The sequence below is a fragment of the Eurosta solidaginis genome, chromosome X (genome assembly GCF_040869045.1).
Source record: "Eurosta solidaginis isolate ZX-2024a chromosome X, ASM4086904v1, whole genome shotgun sequence".
NCBI lineage: Eukaryota > Metazoa > Arthropoda > Insecta > Diptera > Tephritidae > Eurosta > Eurosta solidaginis.
The window spans coordinates 98,126,824-98,145,966 of NC_090324.1; the positions used below are offsets into that span (position 1 = coordinate 98,126,824).

At 39.6% G+C, this 19,143-nt stretch overlaps 1 protein-coding gene across 9 annotated transcripts in view; it reads left to right on the forward strand.

Annotated features, from left to right (window-relative positions):
- bt (projectin protein bent) overlaps positions 1–19,143 on the forward strand; it is a 3,328,983-nt gene that overhangs the window by 477,076 nt on the left and 2,832,764 nt on the right. For all 9 annotated transcript variants that reach the window (XM_067757812.1, XM_067757814.1, XM_067757820.1 and 6 more), the window contains exon 5: positions 5,365–5,506. In XM_067757812.1, the coding sequence (XP_067613913.1) occupies positions 5,365–5,506 (142 nt within the window). The remainder of the gene's footprint in view (positions 1–5,364; positions 5,507–19,143) is intronic.

The window sequence follows — 19,143 nt, forward strand, 5'->3', positions numbered from 1 at the left end:
ACGATGAAGGTGTTGAGGAAGGGCAAACAGCCTAATTGTGCTGCGAGTCTTACAGATAAACCTCCAACACAGTAAAGTGGCGTCGAGCCAACTCCTCCTAACACTTGAAGAGGGTTCGTTTGACGTGGTGCTGATCGGAAGGAAGGGTGCGAGCTGCAGTCATGGTATGGAAACAGCTACATTCATATATGCTGCCTAATTACACTACTGAGGACTTCGCAGTGGTGGCCGTTGACCAGAAAGATAAGCAGGGAATTATCCTGGCATCCTGCTCATGGCCCATACTGCGGAGATTCCACCGATGGAGTTCAAGAGGCTAGTACAGGATGAAGGGCGCAAAGGGTGGTTGATAATAGACACGGAAGCAAATGCGCACCACAATGCGTGCGGAGGAGGAGATACGAAAGAAAGAGGCGAATCTCAATTATGTTATATCCTGCAGACCAGTTTTCAGATAGCTAACAGGGGAAGTGTCCCTTCATACGTTGGTTCAACAGCCAGCAATGTTCTTGATATTACATTGAGCTCTGAGCGTGATATATCAAGGTATGGTTGGATGGTTCTTGGTAGACCATCCTTCTCCGACCATGCATATATCAGATTCAGCATCCCCTAAAGAGGGTAGAAAAGAGAGGAGTCTTTAGAAATCCTTGGTCAAGGAACTGGAAGAAATTCCAGAAAGATGTAGAAACAAAACTGGGACAACCCAAAGAGGTTGCAAATGTGGAGGAAACGGGGGAGTCCAGTGATTTCCTACCAATGACACTTTTAACTGCTTTCCCTCTCAAAAGATTTAGAGGGAAAGCAAAGCCGCAAAGGGAGAGCAATAAGCTGAGTCTTCTTGGAAGACATGTAAAAAAAATGTTTAACCTAGCAAAGACCGCGGAAAGCAAAGAATGCCGGGATGAGTATAGAGGCCTATTGAGAAGCTACAAGTGTGAAATTTCCAGGCCGAAGAGAGTCTCATGGGAAAATGTATGTGTGGACAAAGAGTGTTCCATGGAGAACAAGGAGCTGAGTCTTCTTAGAACAGAGGTAAACAAAAATTATTAAGCTAGCAAAGACCGCGGAAAGAGAAGCATACCGGGACGAATATGGGGATTTATTGAGGAGTTACAAGCGCTAAATTTCGAGGGCAAATAGAAACCCATGGAAAACTTATGTGTGGACATAGAGTGCTCCAGAGAAACAGCGTAGTTGAAAAAATCCTAGCAAAGAGAAACACAGTCCAGGGACTAATAAAGAGTAAGAACGATGATAGTCACATAATAGTGAGGAGTCCCTTGAGTTGCTTTTCGTTACAAATTTCCCATCGGGAGATGATTCAGAAGAGCTAGCAGACAGCACTCACGTTTTTATCACGGAGCGGGTAGTGCCGGTTTTGGTGACCACTACCAAAATCGAAGGGGCGGTGAAACATTTTCTAAGTTTAAATCGCCGGGCCCAGACGATATATTTCCAGCCATGCTAAACATTTCAAGGAATGGCTTAAATTAATATTCGATGGGTGCATAAGACTGAATCATGTACCGCGCTCTTGCAGAACTGCTCGCGTAGCTTTCCTACGAAAGGCGGGGAAGATCGGCCACATGTATCCCAAAGACTACAGGCCCATAAGCTTAACATCATTTCTGCTCAAAACCTTTGAGAGGATGGGTACATAAAGTCCAACGTGGATGAAAAGCTGCTCTGCACAACACAACATGCGTTCACCAAAAGCAAGTCTGTAGGCACTGCACTGCATAGGGTGGTAATAAACATATTGTAACGAATTTACTTGCAAATCCTCTTATTTGCAATCCTCTGCTAAGTTAGAATCACTAAACTGTTGAATAAATAACTCCAATTTGTAATAATGAAAAATGGCCTTTATTAAAGTACTTCACAATAACACTCAAACTGTGCAACGAATAGCTTGCTTAATAACCAAACTGATTGATATCTCAAATGAAACTCTACTATTCCAAATAATACTGCTCTTGCTCGCTAGATAGCGTCTTAGTCGAAACTGCTTGACAACTCAAATCAAACTGAATTCCAGCGCCTGTACAATTGCCGCCTTTTATACTCTCGGATTTCAACGTTCGCATTTTCTAGGCGCTTCCAGAATTTACTAGTCCAGCAGCTCTCAAACTTCTCAGCTGTAACTACAATTGCATAATTTTATAGTTTTTCTCATTGCATACTTTCAGGAGTATCTCAGATATATGCATGTGTTTGTGCATTGACTCTCCGCTGCTCGTATACGTACATGGTACATATGTGTAGACGCAACTATTGTTTCGTTTATGTAGATACATAATGATTGATCTATGGATGTGAATTCACGTCACTGCTTAGCATCGGCTTAGAGACGATATCATCGCTCAGTGCTGCTAACATTCGTTACAATATAAAAAGCCCTGGAATATAAGGAATATTCTCTAGGAGTCTTCTTAGACATGGCCGGGGTGTTCAAAAATGTTTCTAAATGGGCGATCATGGCTGGCCTTAACTACATTAAAGTACATCCATCCATAACCAGATGGATCGGCTGCATGTTAAATTGCAGGAAGATGACCTCACAATGGGGATTGTATGAGGCCACGAGATCAGTTGACAGGGGCACGTCGAAGGGTGAGGTGCTATCACCTTTGCTGTGAACGCTGGTCATCAACTAACTGCTCATACGGTTCGAACACGGACCCCTTAAACTTACGGCTTACGCAGATGACGTTGCAATTGTCATAAGTGGAAAGTGACTTCGAATGATTAGCCCTTTGATGGATGGAAGAAACTACCTAACAATTAGAGGGGGTATGCAGGCTATCAATGCTATGTCATTATGCACATTCCACCTGTAGACTAGTAGCAAATTACATATCGTTAAAAACTGCTACTAGGCTCTGTACCTCGGCAGCTTGAGCGCAAACCATACGGCCTGATTCCCTATCTGTGCTTCGAGGGGCTCTTAAAGCCACAATAGAGTTGGAGTTGGTTGGCGCAAGGGTGTTCAAATGGTGAACGAGGCGATACATGTGTACACCGATGGATCCAATATATTGGAAGTAGTAGGGTCTGGGGTATGTTGTTCTGATTCGGAAATGCTGTAGATCTAGCTGGGAAATCACAGTAGCGTTTTCCAAGCGGAAGTATTAGCGGTAACCATGGCAATAGAAATACTGGAAGTAAATAGCTTAAACTTCAGCTACGTTCTTATTTATATTGACATTAAAGCAGCAATTAAAGCGATAATCTCACATAGCACAGCATCTTAAAGTGTGTTAGCGTGTAAGCAATCCCTGGAAAGAATCGGGGAAAATCATTCATCTATATTGGGTCCCAGCGCATATGGGGATAGATGAGAATGAAAAGGGGGATGAAATATCTAAAAAGGATGCATCGCTTGATACTTGCTCCGTATATGTTCCATTTAGATTGGGCGAGATTAAAAGAAGGCGAGAGGTTCACATGATCGATCAAGGTGTGGGTCCAAGCGCGGGGCTGTATAGTGTCGAAGATTATGTGTAAGTCTTACAACTTTTATGCACTAACCATGTTGTTAAGCCTCGGTGCTATTTTCTGTAGCAGCGAGCCTCTCCGAGTGTAGGACTCCTTTTTTTCTTAATGGGATACCCACTAAAACCTAACCTCCCACGGCCTGGGCATGTTCCGCACCTGGGATCGCGTTTAGCATAACTTTGGGTACAGAAGCGCGCTACGAGGGATCTTTGGCTAATCTCACGTTATTGGGCTAAGCAACCATCTTACCGTTTAACGAGGAGAATATTCCTTGCGTATCTGCTGACCATGTCCCATCTGTCAATTCCGCAGGTCTTTTATCGATGACACTTCCAGGGGATAGGTCGCCTAGTGTTAATTCTCATCTTCTCCGTTGCTGTGCGAAGTGATTCGAAAAAGGTGTGGCGTGCGTCGTCTATGAGCCCACAGTATAAGCAATTCGGATTTTCGACCTTGTCCATCCTGTGGAGATATTCCCGGAAGTAGCCGTGGCCACTTAAAAACTGTGTCAGATAGAAGTCGACCATTCCATGTGGCCGTTTTAACCATGGCTCCAGCTTGGTAATCTGTTCCCTGGGCCACTTGCCTGCAGCACTACAGCTATATTGCTGTTGCCCGCCTGCACGGCAGCAACATATCTGCGTACTTCCCCTCGGAGGTGATAAATAGATTTCCTCTCCTCAGCGAGAAGATGTATCGGTATGGTTTCCGCGATAAAAAGAACTGTGTCTGCGGATACCGTGCGATAAGCTGAGGCAATTTGTAGCGCCTCTCTGCGTTGGACTGAAGTAATAGCTTCTCGGTACTTTCGGAATTTCATTCCATCCACCCAAATGTCTGCACCGTAGAAGTGTATAGAGTCCGAAGCGGAAGCAAGCAGCTTTCTTGTATGTACATGGCTCGCCTATGTTTGCCATTAATCGACTTACATAGGTATCCTGTGTCTGCACAGTTCTCTCGCAGGCTCCTTGAAAGTGTTCCGAAAAGGTTAGCTTGCTATCTAGCCTCACCCCAAGGTATTTCGTGGAGCTGCGTGTTTGTACTCATTGTTCCCCAACCATTATATTGATTATGGTGGGAATTCGTCTCTTCGTGAGGAACACGATTTCAGTTTTTGCTGTACCAAGCTATTTACATTGCGCATTTCTTGGTTTAATTTAAGCTGCACCAGGACCTAATTGCGTTCTGTAATAACGGCAGCCACGTCGTCTGCGAAAGCGCTTTCTGGCAAGCACCAGCGAAGGCGGCTGTCATACGAAGCATTTCAGAGGTCGGGACCTAACACCGATCCCTGGGATGCTTCGCCTGTTATCCTCACCTTTAACTGACCTTGATTTGTTTCGTACGTGAGCCAGCGATCTTTTAGTTAGTCCCTTAATTTGGCGAGTCGATAAGGAGGTACCTTGAAAGAATGTTTTAGCGCATCGAGCATGTCGTCCCACCATCGATTCATATTTTTATTTTGTTTATTTTCAAGTTAAAAAAGTTGTTATTTTTAAATTTATTCAATAAAAACAAATCAAAATTTTAATTTTCTTGCGTTCATTGTAGCAGGCAAACTTCTATCGTTCGTTATTTCAAATTGACACCAGCGGCAAAATATGTTTAAAATCGCCGCGATTACATGTTGGGGATTGTGATTTTGAAGGTTTTGGTTTGGAGATTTTCATTTAGGAATTTCGAATTTGGGGATTTTGATTTGGGGTTTTCAATTTGGGGATTTCCTTTGGAGATAAACCCATTTGCAAATACATATTTAATGATGCAACAGAATTAATCACCTTTATATGATCAAGTTCTCATAGCTGTGGATGATTTGTGTTTACACAAATGTACATAATTATGTTTTTTTCCATATTTCAGATGGTTGTTCAGAAAGATGGCCATTCATACTTTTCTTCATTAGAAATAATAGATGTGACAGTTGAAGATGCTGGCAAATATAAAGTAAATGCTAAAAATGAGCTTGGCGAGAGCAATGCTACAATAAGCCTTAATTTTGACAGTAAGTGATATCTCAATAATCTTATACTTACATATACACGTAAAAGCTAATTTAAAAGTTAATACTGCGTTTCCACCAAACACAAAATCAGTGGAATTGAAAACTTTTTGTTTTCAAGAGATATTTTTATTACAATTTGATAAGACTTGGGCAACCTGAAGACATTGCCACCGTAGAGGAGTTGGAGAAGTGCAACAACTTCTTATCAAATGCGCTGAAAGTTTCGCAAAACAGGCAAAGTCACCATGGTGGAGTAAGGAGTTGATTATTCTTAGAAAGTAGGGAAAGGAGATACTTAAGCTGAAAAAAACTGCGGAAAGCGAGGAGTGTTGGGATGAATATAGAGTTCTGTTGAGGATCTATAAAAGAGAAAGGTCAAAGACGGTTTCATGGAAAAATTTCTGGGCGAAAATTGGATGCTCCAAAAAACGACGAGACTGAGGAAAGTTCTATCTAAGAAAAATACAGTCCAGGAACTGGTAAAAAAAGGATGACGTGTATTGGTCTCACAGAAGGTATTTTCTGGATATTTCCAGGGCATTTCACAACATATCTAAAGGAGCAAAAAGCGACAACCTCAGCTTAATTGAAGTAATTCCGGCCTTAGCAAATCTGAATTGGCTTCATTTTAAGCAGCGTGAGGTATTATCATCACACTGGCCACCAACCAATTTCTAACGCGGATCGACAGATTATCAATCAAAGTCACGACGTATGCAGATGACGTTTCAATCATCATAAGCGGGGATGTCTACCAACAATAAGCTCTCTGATCTAACATGCGGTTCGGGATTAGCACGCCTGAGCATCTACATCTAGATCTACCAATCTAGTATTGTTAACTAGGATATGTAAGACCTCGAATGTGGTTAAGTTTTAGCTTGAAGGGGTAACCATACAAGAAAAATACAGCACAAAATATAAAGGAATTATACTAGATAGTTAGTTGTCGTGGAAACTCCATATGGAATGAGGCGAAGAAAGCCTGAGTGGCACTGTATGCATGCAAAAGGTTGCTGGGCTGCGCGTGGGGTCGCCCCAACTCTCTTATTGTGTATATACGAAAATTTTTAAGTCCATACATGCCAAGGGGTCCTTGTTTGGTGGTCAGCAACATAAAAAGTACACTCAAAAAAAGTGTCCTAAAATAAGGAAATAGCTATTAAAATGAGAAAAATTGGGATTAATTTTGCGCCACAGAAATCCTTCCCTCAATCTAGACAAGTAGCTTTCTCACAAATTAAATTTTATTGTCTTTGGTTATAGCAAAAATTTCTAAGGAATATATAAATTTGTATTAAAAAATAAAATTAAATGTGCAGCCGTGACAGTGGCGTAACTATAGAATTGGGGGCCCCAGTCAGACTCTTACTAGGGGGCCCTTACCAGGAAAATTTTTTGAATCATTTTATTTTTTCCTAATCCTACCCGAAATTTTGAAATTTAAATTTTATTTTTTTTCCAGTCCATCAACGATTTTTTATTCTAATCCAGAAGCCGTTTTGTCATCGACTATTTCAAATCCCAAAAAAGATTCTGTGATTTTAAAATCGACTGGTTTTCCATTTTCATCTTTAATAATTCTCACATATCTAAAAATCTGACTCATCTGGTCAATTTTGGCAATGTCTTGGGTTGTATCCGTTATAATGGAAAAAAATGGCGCTTCTTGAATATTTTTGACGATTTCATCTTCTGTAGTGTTAGATAGAAGTCCAATTATTTCATTCTGAATTTTAGGGCTCAGGTATCGAATGGTATTATCAGGTTTCGTGATAAGTTCTTTCAAACCAGGGTCATATACCGCCAACAATTCAATGATTGATAAGAAATTTCCATTATTTCCAGAATCACCAATGACCTCGCGATGCGCGCGAAATGAATGGTTCATGTAGCCAAGGTGAGAATTGTATTCATGATTCGGTCAAGAGCTTTGCACCAGAAAAATTTTTCTTGGAGGGTTCGATCCTCAAGATCTTTATCAATCACAGATTTATTCAATCGCCACGATTCGTATATCATGCAGGCGTTGCAGTGAATTTTCGATCTTTCATGATCGAGAATTTTGTTACTCAATTTAGGACAGTTCCTTATTCCATCCACCCAAGCTGGCTTGTAACTTGGACAGCCTCTATCAGCAAATAACCAGCAAACCTCACAATATACGTAGTCAAGAAGTTCCGAATAGCAAACAGGAAAATTATTAGTAAATTTAAATATCGTGTTATTTGAAATAATAAGTAAGTAATTCGCTAATAACCATGATCGTGGAATTTTCAATCCTGCTTTATTTTTCGATTTAAAAAAAAGAAGTAAATTGATTCCCTGTTCTTTCATTTTGTGGGAAAGGTCCTTTCGGTTGGCATGGTCCATGTGAGATTATAAATGTTTTCAATTCTGCAGTCAAAACGCTTTTGTAATGTCCTTATTCAGTAGGATGTTTCTTTTCTAGCAAATCGGTTTGCTCCAAAGTAGTGTTTAGCATAGTAGGTGCCATGTTTTCCTCTTCAAAGTTGTCCGTATTCATGAGAATGTCAGGGTCAGTGTTTGGTGGTGCAACGATTACATCTGCTTCTGTTGCTTTCTGCTGCAAATCGCTACTAGGAAAATCACTTCCCTCACAGCCGTCATCAGATTGTTGATATTTCTTTTCCTGATGTTGCGGCGAAAAAAATGAGGTTATTGGTTTCAATTTTTTCCCAGCCGCTTCGGTCTCCAGTTTTATTTTCCTTTTTTGAGCACCACTCAGATAAAGGCGTTTGTTGGAGCTCATGTTTTATGATTTTATCTGTAACGAAAAATTTATCATCAGATCTACCTTTCAAAGAATATTTTATTCCAATATTTCAAACTGTCTGATTGCAAACATATATGCTATATTACTATACTACTCTATACTAATTTATGCTATATTATAATTACTCGATTCAGGTAAAAGCAGGTAGGTTGCCCGGAGCCCGCTGGACTGCCGGTGTGTATTATCGCTCGGTGGAACTAGAACAAATCAAATTTTATGATTGATGCTTGGAATTTGGAAAGATAAACGAAAAAAAAAAAAACAAACAAACAAACAAAACAATTTATCCTGTATTAGTAATGACTCAAAGTCTTTTTCTATTTTTTTTTTTTCGTTGATCTTTCCAGGTTCTAAGCATCAATCATTAAATTTGATTCGTTCTAGTTCCACCGAGCGATAATACACACCGGCAGTCCGGCAGGGACCAAGCAACCTTACTACCTGAATCGAGCCGAAGAAAAGATCCACCAAAATAGTTCTTATAGCAGGCGACTGCTAACCTCCTTCTTTCATTCCAAGTCACATATATGCAACAACAAGGATTGTTTACACAAGTTTGATTTTGTTCCATATTTGTCACTACTCACTCGACATTCAGAGTCACAAATTTCCTGAGCTTGAGCAAAAACAGCAAAAAAAAAAAGATTGGCAAGAATGAAACATGCTCATATGAAATACCGCGAAAATTTGAAAAAAAAGAACACAATAGAAATATAATATTAAGCTGGCAACGAATATTTAAAACGCAAAATATGGATATATTAGGCGAAGTATATTACAATGTTTCATAAAATTAATAGTTTTATCCTTGAAGAAAAAAATTTATATAATTGTTTACGAAGGACAAATCACGCAAAATATGGATATTGAGACGAATATTACCATCTCTAAGGTTATTAAATAAAGTCACAACAACATTTAAGCAAGCTACATAAATACCGGAGTAAGAAGGTGTTCGTGAAAAATGACACTGTTAATGTGAACGGCAAGTGGATGTCCTTTGACAGTCAAAATGTTTTAGTGTGCGAAGGAAATCCGGCTGAAGATGTACTAAGGATATGTATGGTGAATCTCTTGATGTCAGTCTCCTTAAATATGCTGTGTTGTTCCAAATGTCTAATGCTAAAAAAAACTTAGTAACGATATACTAGATTTAAGTTTCTCTGGCAGCTTAGGCAAATGTGTTGACAGGGACCAAGTGGAGTTTATAAATATATCTCAGTACTCTCCTATAATGTTGCAAATCTAAATAGTAAATTGAAGCTCGGTGACTTCTTTGAATACGTTAAGACTTTTGATATAATTTTTTTTATTTGAAACGCATGTACTCAATGAGGATAGGCCAAAATTTGTCCACTATTTCCAAGATTACCGGGTTCATTGGGTTGATGCGACAAAAAAATTCAAAGCAGGTCGTGCCACCGGTGGTTGTCTTTTTAGTTGTAGGAAAGATGTTGAATATCTCGTGAACCCCAAATTTCAGGTGTCACCAGAAGGCGTGCTCTTATCAGTGAAAATATGCGAGTCAAACTTTTGTTTTGTGCCGCAATACATAAATTGCACAAACTGGGACTCGAATTTTAATCGTTTAGAAAACTGTCTGTGTACACTAAATCCAAGCTCCTTTTGTATCGTGGGAGACCTGAATGCCAGAACTGGTTCCTCGGAAATAATCTGTGAGAACTCCTTATCGGAGTCTGCGTGCATTTCAGTAGCCCGGTGCTCTAGAGATGTAGTCATAGACAAAAAAGGTAAACAAGTGCTAAGCCTAATCGATAGTTTCGGGGGTGTTATTCTGAATGGAAGAGCTCACGGGGATATGTTAAGTGCATTCACTTTTTGTGGTTCTGTTGGCAGCTCTGTTATTGACTATGCTGTTTGCTCATACAATGTTCTTCCTCTTGTTCATGACTTCCACATTGTTAGCAAAGAGTACTCTGACCACATGCCAGTTGTTATAAAGTTTCGAGTTCCGTTGTATGCGAGCAGCCCCGCAGAGCTAACTCACCCCCCCCCCCCCCCCACGCAAATTAGCATGGAGGCGTAATAAAACTGGTAGATATCGTGAGAACATCTCAAGATCATGTGGCTTTGACTATGTTTATTCGAGCGACGCTGTAGTAGATAAAGTATTACTTTTAACAGAGAAGATAAAAGCAGCGGCTGGGGTAAAACCTTCCCGGGCTACTTTCACGCCAAAAAAAGTTTGGTTTGACTCTCATTGTCATAAGTTACGCATGGAAATGTTACGTGACTTAAACAAGTATAGGAAAAGTTTCGAGGACTCTGCTAGAACTAGGTACCGTGCTTCTCTCAGGAAGTACTTCCAACTATGTAGTGAGAAAAAACTTCAGTCGAAATGCAAAGCTATCGACCTTTTAAATAGTGTAAGGAACTCAAATGATTGGTGTCGTTAGTAGCCTTGTACTTCAAGACTTCAAGGACCACTTTAGAACGTTGCTTTTTAATCCTGGTATAGTTAATAGCTTTCAATGGGCTGCTCCGCTTATTTTTGACCCGTTCCTCGACGCTCCTTTTGACATGAAGGAGCTAGAATTGACTCTCAGTAATGCAAAAAACAGTAAAGCCCCTGGTGATGACCGCATACCATATGAATTCTATAAATATGCTCCGCAGAGCTTCCAGAATGAGGTTCTCTCTCTGCTTAATTTTATTTTTCTTAAAAAACAGGTCCCTACCTCGTTCCCCTCTTGTGTGATTATCACGCTGTTCAAAAAAGGCGATCCTTGTCTTCCGAGTAACTATAGAGGGCTGTCTCTGCTGGATACGTTGTATAAGATATTTACCGGCATGTTATTAAGCCGCATTAAAGCGTGGATTGATTGTCATAGTATACTTATAGAATGCCAAACGGCCTTTCGTAAGAACTATTCAACAATCGATAGCATATTTCATTTGACAAGTATCGTTAATTTTAACTTTGCCGCGAAGAGGAAAACTTTGGTATTTTTTGTAGACTTCTCATGTGCATTTGATACTGTCCCTCGTAGCTCGCTATTCTATAAGCTGGCCTCATATGGTCTGCCGAGTCATTTAATGGAAATCTTACGGATACTACGAGTCAAGTATGGTATAATGGAAAGCTTCCTAGCCCATTCCCAGTCAATCAGGGTGTCCGGTAAGGAAGTTTACTAAGCCCGGTGCTGTTCTCCCTGTATCTCAATCATTTAATTGATTACCTCCCAGGTGGGGTTAAAGTGGCGGATATGAAAATCAAGCCTTTGATGTATGCCGATGACCTGGTACTGTTAGCAGAGTCGGCTGTAAGATCTACTAGCATGATTAATGCTTTGCATGAGTATTGCAAGCTGTGGGCATTAAAAGTTAACCTGTCCAAATCAAAAGGCCTTGTTTTAAGGAAGGGTGGCAGGCTCCCCTCTGACTATAGGTGGTTTTTTGGAAATGATCAGGTGGAAACTGTGAACGAGTATAAATATCTGGGTATAATGCTAAATTACATACTCTCTTTCACTAAACACTTAGACACAAAGCTTGGCGAGGCAAAAGCCGCAATATGCGCTACATGGTTGAGCTATTTAAATAACCCTCGAATCTGTATTTCGAAAAAAAAAAAATCAAAATCTTTGATGCTGCCGCAAGATCAATAATGTTTTATGGCGCGCAGGATTTGGGTGCGGACCATCATGAACAGGTAGAAAAACTCTTACGTTTCTTCATAAAGAAGCTTATTTTCTTGTCTGCGAACACACCTAACTATATGTTGCATTTAGAAACGGGTATAGTTCCCCAGTTCTTCCACACACTTCGGGCGCACATGTTATTTATAGTACGTTGTCTTAGTTGACCTTCGAACAGGCTCCCACGTATACTTGCTGAGGAAAGCATACTGCAAGATGCACCCTGGGTTAAAAATTGGAAACAGCTATCACTCAGAGCGGGCTTAGAACCACTAACCGATTTTTCTAATGCTCTCCTTAAAGACTTCACTTCTTTGTTGTTTAGTAAGCTAGTCGATAAAGAGTTTAAACTATATGTGGATCGCGCTCAAGGCTCTACCACACATGATCTTTACCCTGACTTGGCTCCCGTGAGCGTTACAATTTTGACGACGAACATTCAGCGTATGCCATTAGCTCAATTCTCCGAAAGGTGAGAGAGGTATCTCTTGAACCTTAATGCGAGGTCTTTCAAGAACGTAACAACTGTAATATGTCCAGTATGAAACCTAGGCAATGATGAAAGTGTTCACCACTTTATCGATGTTTGCCCAGCCTACAATGATTACCGGTTGGCGAGTTTTGGTGAAAATTTTTGGACCTGGCAAGTGTGGTAAACATTCTCAATGGTAGAGGTTATGTTAATTTGATTAAGTATCTGCAAACCAGCTTAAAGTATTTTTATTGAATTTTCGTAAGCTCTTTATGTCAAATAAGTTTAGTCAATTATAGTGTGGCACTCAACACGTTTGTTACTGCCATACTTATACCTTTCATGAACATGAAAAGGTATATTAACTTTGGTCCGATGTTTGTAACGTTGAGAAATACAGAAGATAGACTCACCATTAAGTATACCGAATTGATCAGGGCGACGAACTGAGTTGATATAGCCATGTCCGTCTGTCCGTCTGTATGTTTGAACGCAAACTAGTCCCTCATATTTTGAGGTATCTCAATAAAATTTGGCACAAGGATACATTTTTGTATTATATTAGACATTTGTCGGATCCGGTAGGATCGGACCACTATAACATATATATCTCCCATACAACCGATCGTTCAGATAAGACGATTTTGGCCATTCCTGCCGTAATTTAAAAAGTATAAACGTAAAACTCGGTGATATATATTCTAATATATCATAGAAGATATCATGAAAAAATCATTTTGATCGGAGCTATATATAATATATATCTATTACAACAGATCGTTCAGATAGAAAGATTTTTGGCAATGTCCCCCTTAATTTCCAATATTTTGGTGATATTTATTCTAATATATCATAGAAGATTTCATGAAAAAATCATTTCGCTCGGAGCTATATATAATATATATCCCATACAACCGATAGTTCAGATAGAAAGATTTTTAGCCATTTCTCCCTTAATTTCCAATATAAAAACTTTAAAAGATAGAAGATTTCCTGAAAAAATCACTTTGATCGGAGCTATATTTATATAGTATATACCTATCCCATACAACCGATCGTTCAGATAAAAAGATTTTTGGCCATTTCTCCCTTAGTTTCCAATATAAAAACGTGAAACTTGGTGATATATATTCTAATATATCATAGAAGATTTCCTGTAAAAATCATTTCGATCGGAGCTATATATAATATATATCCCATACAACCGATCGTTCAGATAAGGGGGTTTTTTGCTATTTTTATACTCAGCTGAGCAGAGCTGTTCGCATAACGGTAATCCGTAACGGCATAAACTAATCGAGATAGATATAGACTTCTATAAATCAAAATGATCTGGGCGAAGTTCATTTAGCCATGTCCGACCATCCGTCCGATATCGAAAATTTCGAAAAAAGGAAAAAGTGCCATAATTCATTACCAAAGACGCCTAAAGCAATGAAACTTGGTAGGTGGGTTGAACTTATGACGCAGAATAAAAAATTAGTAAAATTTCGGACAATGGGCGTGTCACCGCCCTCTTTTAAAAGAAGGTAATTTCAAAGTTTTGCAAGCTGTAATTTGGCAGTCGTTGAAGATATCATGATGAAATTTGGCAGGAACGTTACTCCTATTACTATATGTGTGCTAAGTAAAAATTAGCAAAATCGGATTACGAACACGCCCACTTTAAAAAAAAAAATTTGTTTAAGTCAAATTTTAACAAAAAATTTAATATCTTTACAGTATATAAGTGAATTATGTCAACATTCAACTCCAGTAATGATATGGTGCAACAGAATACAAAACGAAAAGACAATTTCGAAATGGGCGTGGCTACGCCCTTTTTCATTCATTTCGTCTAGAATACTTTTAATGCCATAAGTCGAACAAAAATTTACCAATCCTTGTGAAATTTGGTAGGGACATAGATTCTATGAGGATAACTGTTTTCTGTGAAAATGGGCGAAATCGGTTGAAACACGCCCAGTTTTTATACACAGTCGACGGTCTATCCTTCCGCTCGGCCGTTAACACGCTAACTTGAGCAAAAATCGATATATCTTTACTAAATTTAGTTCACGTACTTATCACTTTATCTTGGTATAAAAAATTTCCGAAATCCGACTGTGACCACGCCCACTTTTTCGATATCGAAAATTACGAAAAATGAATAAAATGCCATAATTCTATACCAAATATGAAAAAAGAGATGAAACATGGTAATTGGATTGGTATATTGACGCAAAATATAACTTTAGAAAAGACTTTGTAAAATGGGTGGGTATTAAGTAGAAGAAAATGAAAAAGTTCTGCAGGGCGAAATCAAAAGCCCTTGGAATCTTGGCAGGAATACTGTTCGTGGTATCTATATATACAAAAAGAAGTGTACATTTTGATTGTCACTCCATAACTCGGGAAAGGATAGAAAGATTGCCATGAAATTTTTAGGATAACTTAATAGGAACCCGGAGAGTGTTTGTGAAAAGTTTTCTTTTCGGGAAGTGGACCAGGGACCTATTTATTCTAAACTGTCGTATATATGGCTCGATTTGCCTGAAATTTGGAATGTAGGTAGCGTTATATCTAGAATAAAATGTCGGATAATTTTTCTTCCGGGAAGTGGACCAGGATATATATTGGTGACTAGGGTCTCGAGAAATAGGACAAAAAGTGGACCCGGGCGCCCCTAGAATGTGTTTATACAATATGGATATCAAATGAAAGCTGCTGATGAGTGCTTTAGTACAGGGTAGTTTTCATACCTATTGGTGACTAGGGTCCCGAGATATAGGCCAAAACGTGAACCCGGGCACCCCTAGAATGTGTTTATACAATATGGATATCAAATGAAAGCTGTTTATGAGTGCTTTAGTACAGGGTAGTTTTCATACCTATCGGTGACTAGGGTCTCGAGATATAGGCCAGAACGTGGACCCGGGCACCCCTAGAATGTGTTTATACAATATGGACATTAAACGAAAGCTGTTGATGAGTGCTTTAGTACAGGGTAGTTTTCATACCTATTGGTGACTAGGGTCTCGAGATATAGGCCAAAACGAGGAGCCGGGCACCGCTAGAATGTGTGTGTATTTTGGATATCAAATGAAAGCTGTTGCTGAGAGCTTTTAAGTAATTTTCATTGTGATATTCGATTTAGTCGCATCAACCTGGCAAAACTGACAAATATGCATGCGAAGCCGAAATAAAGACATGAATTAATAATACCTACATACCTATTTACATACGTCCTATTCGATTTGCCTGAATTTGGTATATACATTTGCCTATATTTGTATTTCCGATGCTTTTTTCCGGGAAATAGACCAGAGGGGGGCTGGGACTGGGATTAGGACTGGGACTGGGACTGAGACTCAGAATGGGAACTGGAACAAAATACATACCACCCTCTGGGACTGGCAATAAGATATGAAGAAGAATGAGAAAAACTTGAGAGAAGAGAAAAGAGAGAAGGAGAAGGAGACTGAGAAGAAATAGAATGAGACGAAGATGGAGATATATTAAGCGAAAAATACGGAGGGAGGAGTGAATACAAAGATTAGGAAAAAGCGTAGAGGGGCGCGGGAGAGTTAGACGGAAAAAGCTTATTAAAATGTATGCAGATATACAAATTTAGGGCAGAACAACGTCTGCCGGATCTGCTAGTTACATATATAAATAAATTAGCGGTACCCGACAGATGATGTTCTGTGTCACCCTGGTCCACATTTTGGTCGATATCTCGAAAACGCCTTCACATATACAACTAGGGGCCACTCCCTTTTAAACCCCTCATTAATAGCTTTAATTTGATACCAATATCGTACAAACACATTCCAGAGTCACCCCTGGTCCACCTTTAAGGCGATATCTCGAAAAGGCGTCCACCTATAGCACTAAGCCCCACTTCCTTTTAAAATACTCATTAACAACTTTCATTTGATACCCATATCGTACAAACACATTCTAGTGTCACCTCTGGTCCAACTTTATGGTGATATATCGAAAAGCCGTCCACCTATAGAACTAAGGCCCAATCCCTTTTAAAATACTCATTAACACATTTCATTTGATACCCATATCGTACAAACACATTCTAGAGTCACCCCTGGTCCACCTTTATGGCGATATCGCGAAAAGGCGTCAACCTATATCACTAAGGCCCACTCCCTTTTAAAATACTCATTAACACCTTTCATTTGATACCCATATCGTACAAACACATTCTAGTGTCACCTCTGGTGCAGCTTTATGGCGATGTCTCAAAAAGGCGTCCACCTATAGAACAACGGCTCACTCCCTTTTAAAAACTCATTAACATCTTTCATTTGATACCCATATCGTACAACACACATTCTAGAGTCACCTCTGGTCCACCTTTATGGCGACACCCTGAAATGGCGTCCACCTATAAAACTATGGCCCACTCTCTTTTAAAATACTCTTTAATAGCTTTCATTTGAAACCCATGTCATACTTTGTCATGTCATATTTTGTCTCCAAAGCTCTCAGCTGAGTATATAATGTTCGGTTACACCCGAACTTAGCCTTCCTTACTTGTTTGTTTTATATTTATCTTAAAAATGGTTTAGGTATGTACATCTATATATTTCTTATCTTGTACATCCGATTATTTGGAGACTACGAACGGGATAAGATTATTGTTCAGCCCCATTCATGAAAGGTATGAAGTCTTCGGCACAGCCGAAGACATTCCCGTCCTTACTTGTTTTAATTTATTTTAAGTCCTTAATGTTTATTCATTATTCATTATCTTACAAATGTATGATCTTTTGAATGGTTGAAAATAAATATACTACTACCACTACTAAACACATTAATCATCATGTACACACATACATACAAGCAGGAGAGAAATACCCACAAGCGCATGTCATCATCAGCGAACTCGCGAGGTCGTACTCACATATATACACACGCATATGGTTACACACTACAAATACACGAGCATATGGCTGATGACCAGGTAGAGGATTCTAGAAGAAGAAACGTCTAGACATTTGGGCAGAGAGTATAAAAGTAGCAGAAGCTGAGTAGTCCGTAACAGTTTGATTTAAGCACGCTATCAGTTGCGAATTATAAGTGTTATTGTGAAGTATTTTCAAAGTAGTCTAATAAAGACCAATTTGCAATATTGGATATTGGAGTTATTTATTCAACAACTTAGCGATACGAACGTTAGTAGAAGGTGTAAAATAAGCGGAGTTTCCCTAAATTCGTTACAATTGGTGTCAGAAGAGGAATTGTTAAATAAATTCTGAAGATTTCGAATACAACTTGGACATGGCAATGTTAAGTGAATTAAGTATCCAGCAACTTAAAAAGAAGTTGGAGAACCGTGGATTGAATACAAATGGCAATAATATCGAACTTCAAGTACGGCTACGAGAGATAATGGAGTTGGAAGGAATTAATGTGGACGGATATGTCTTAAATCCTGATGTGGAGGAATCAACAACAAAAATTTAAGAGAAAAACGAAACATCGCAGACAGTTACGAGTACAGACTAAACACGATTTTGGCTGCAATATCTGCTCTAACATCGACAGCGTCATCTCAACTGGAAGAACAGAAGACGTATAACGTATCCCATCTGGAATCCCAGGAGACACGTATAACATCAAGATGGAAGCACAGGAGGCACGTATTTCAGAAATGGCGTCGCAAATGTCAGCTCAACTGGAAGACCAAAAGACATATATGGCGTCTCAACTGGAACCGCAAAAGGCACGTATATCTGAAATGTCGGCACAAATTTTGGAAAAGGTATCATCAAAACTGGAAGCGCAGGATGCATAAATTTCAGGCAGAAGTCGATGATTTAAAAGGACGTATGGAGCAGTTACAACTAAATCGCCAAGCTTTTCCAGTGAGCAACCCGAAGGTAAAAACTCCATATTTTGACGGCTCTGTTCCTTTCCAGGTCTTTAAGCTTCAATTTGAGAAGACATTAGCAGCGAACAACTGCAATGCTGAAGATAAAGTTGCTGCACTGTTCGTGGCATTCAAAGGGCCTGCAGCTGAAATCTTACAGACTATTACAGAGTACGAACGGAACAGTTATGAAGCATTGATTGCCGTTGTCGAGAGACGTTACGGAAGCAAGCATTGGAAACGGATATATCAAATTGAGTAGCAAAATCGCTCCCAAAAAGTGAATTAGACTTTGCAGGAGTTTGCGTCGGATGTCGAAAGGCTGACCCCTCTAGCAAATGCGGACGCACTCGTGGAATACACCGAGAGGGTGTAAATCCAGAGCTTCATAAATGGCATACGAGATGTTGAAACGAAAAGAGCTACATATGCGAATCCAAAACTAACATTTGCTGAAACGGTATCGCATGCACTGACTTTGAGTAAGCCCGCATACAAAGCTCATCGCGTTGAAGTGGAAAGGCCAGACTGGGTAGACACAATTTTGGAAGCATTAAAAGGAACGCAGCAGAAAAACGATGGTGCCGTCAAATGCTTTAAATGTGGAAAGCCAGGACACATTGCACGTTATATAGTAACAACCCTAACAGTTTCAGCAATGTGGGTGGCCGTAAATGGAGAGCTGAAAGAGATGAGCAAATCCCCAATTCCAATCAATCGTTAAACTAAAGCGAGTCAGACGCAAGGGGCGACAGCTGGCTCCCGCAATTGAATGCCCCAAAATCTCTATCTCGCAAATTGGAAGACGGTCAAGCAATCTTACTGTCGGAGGACATG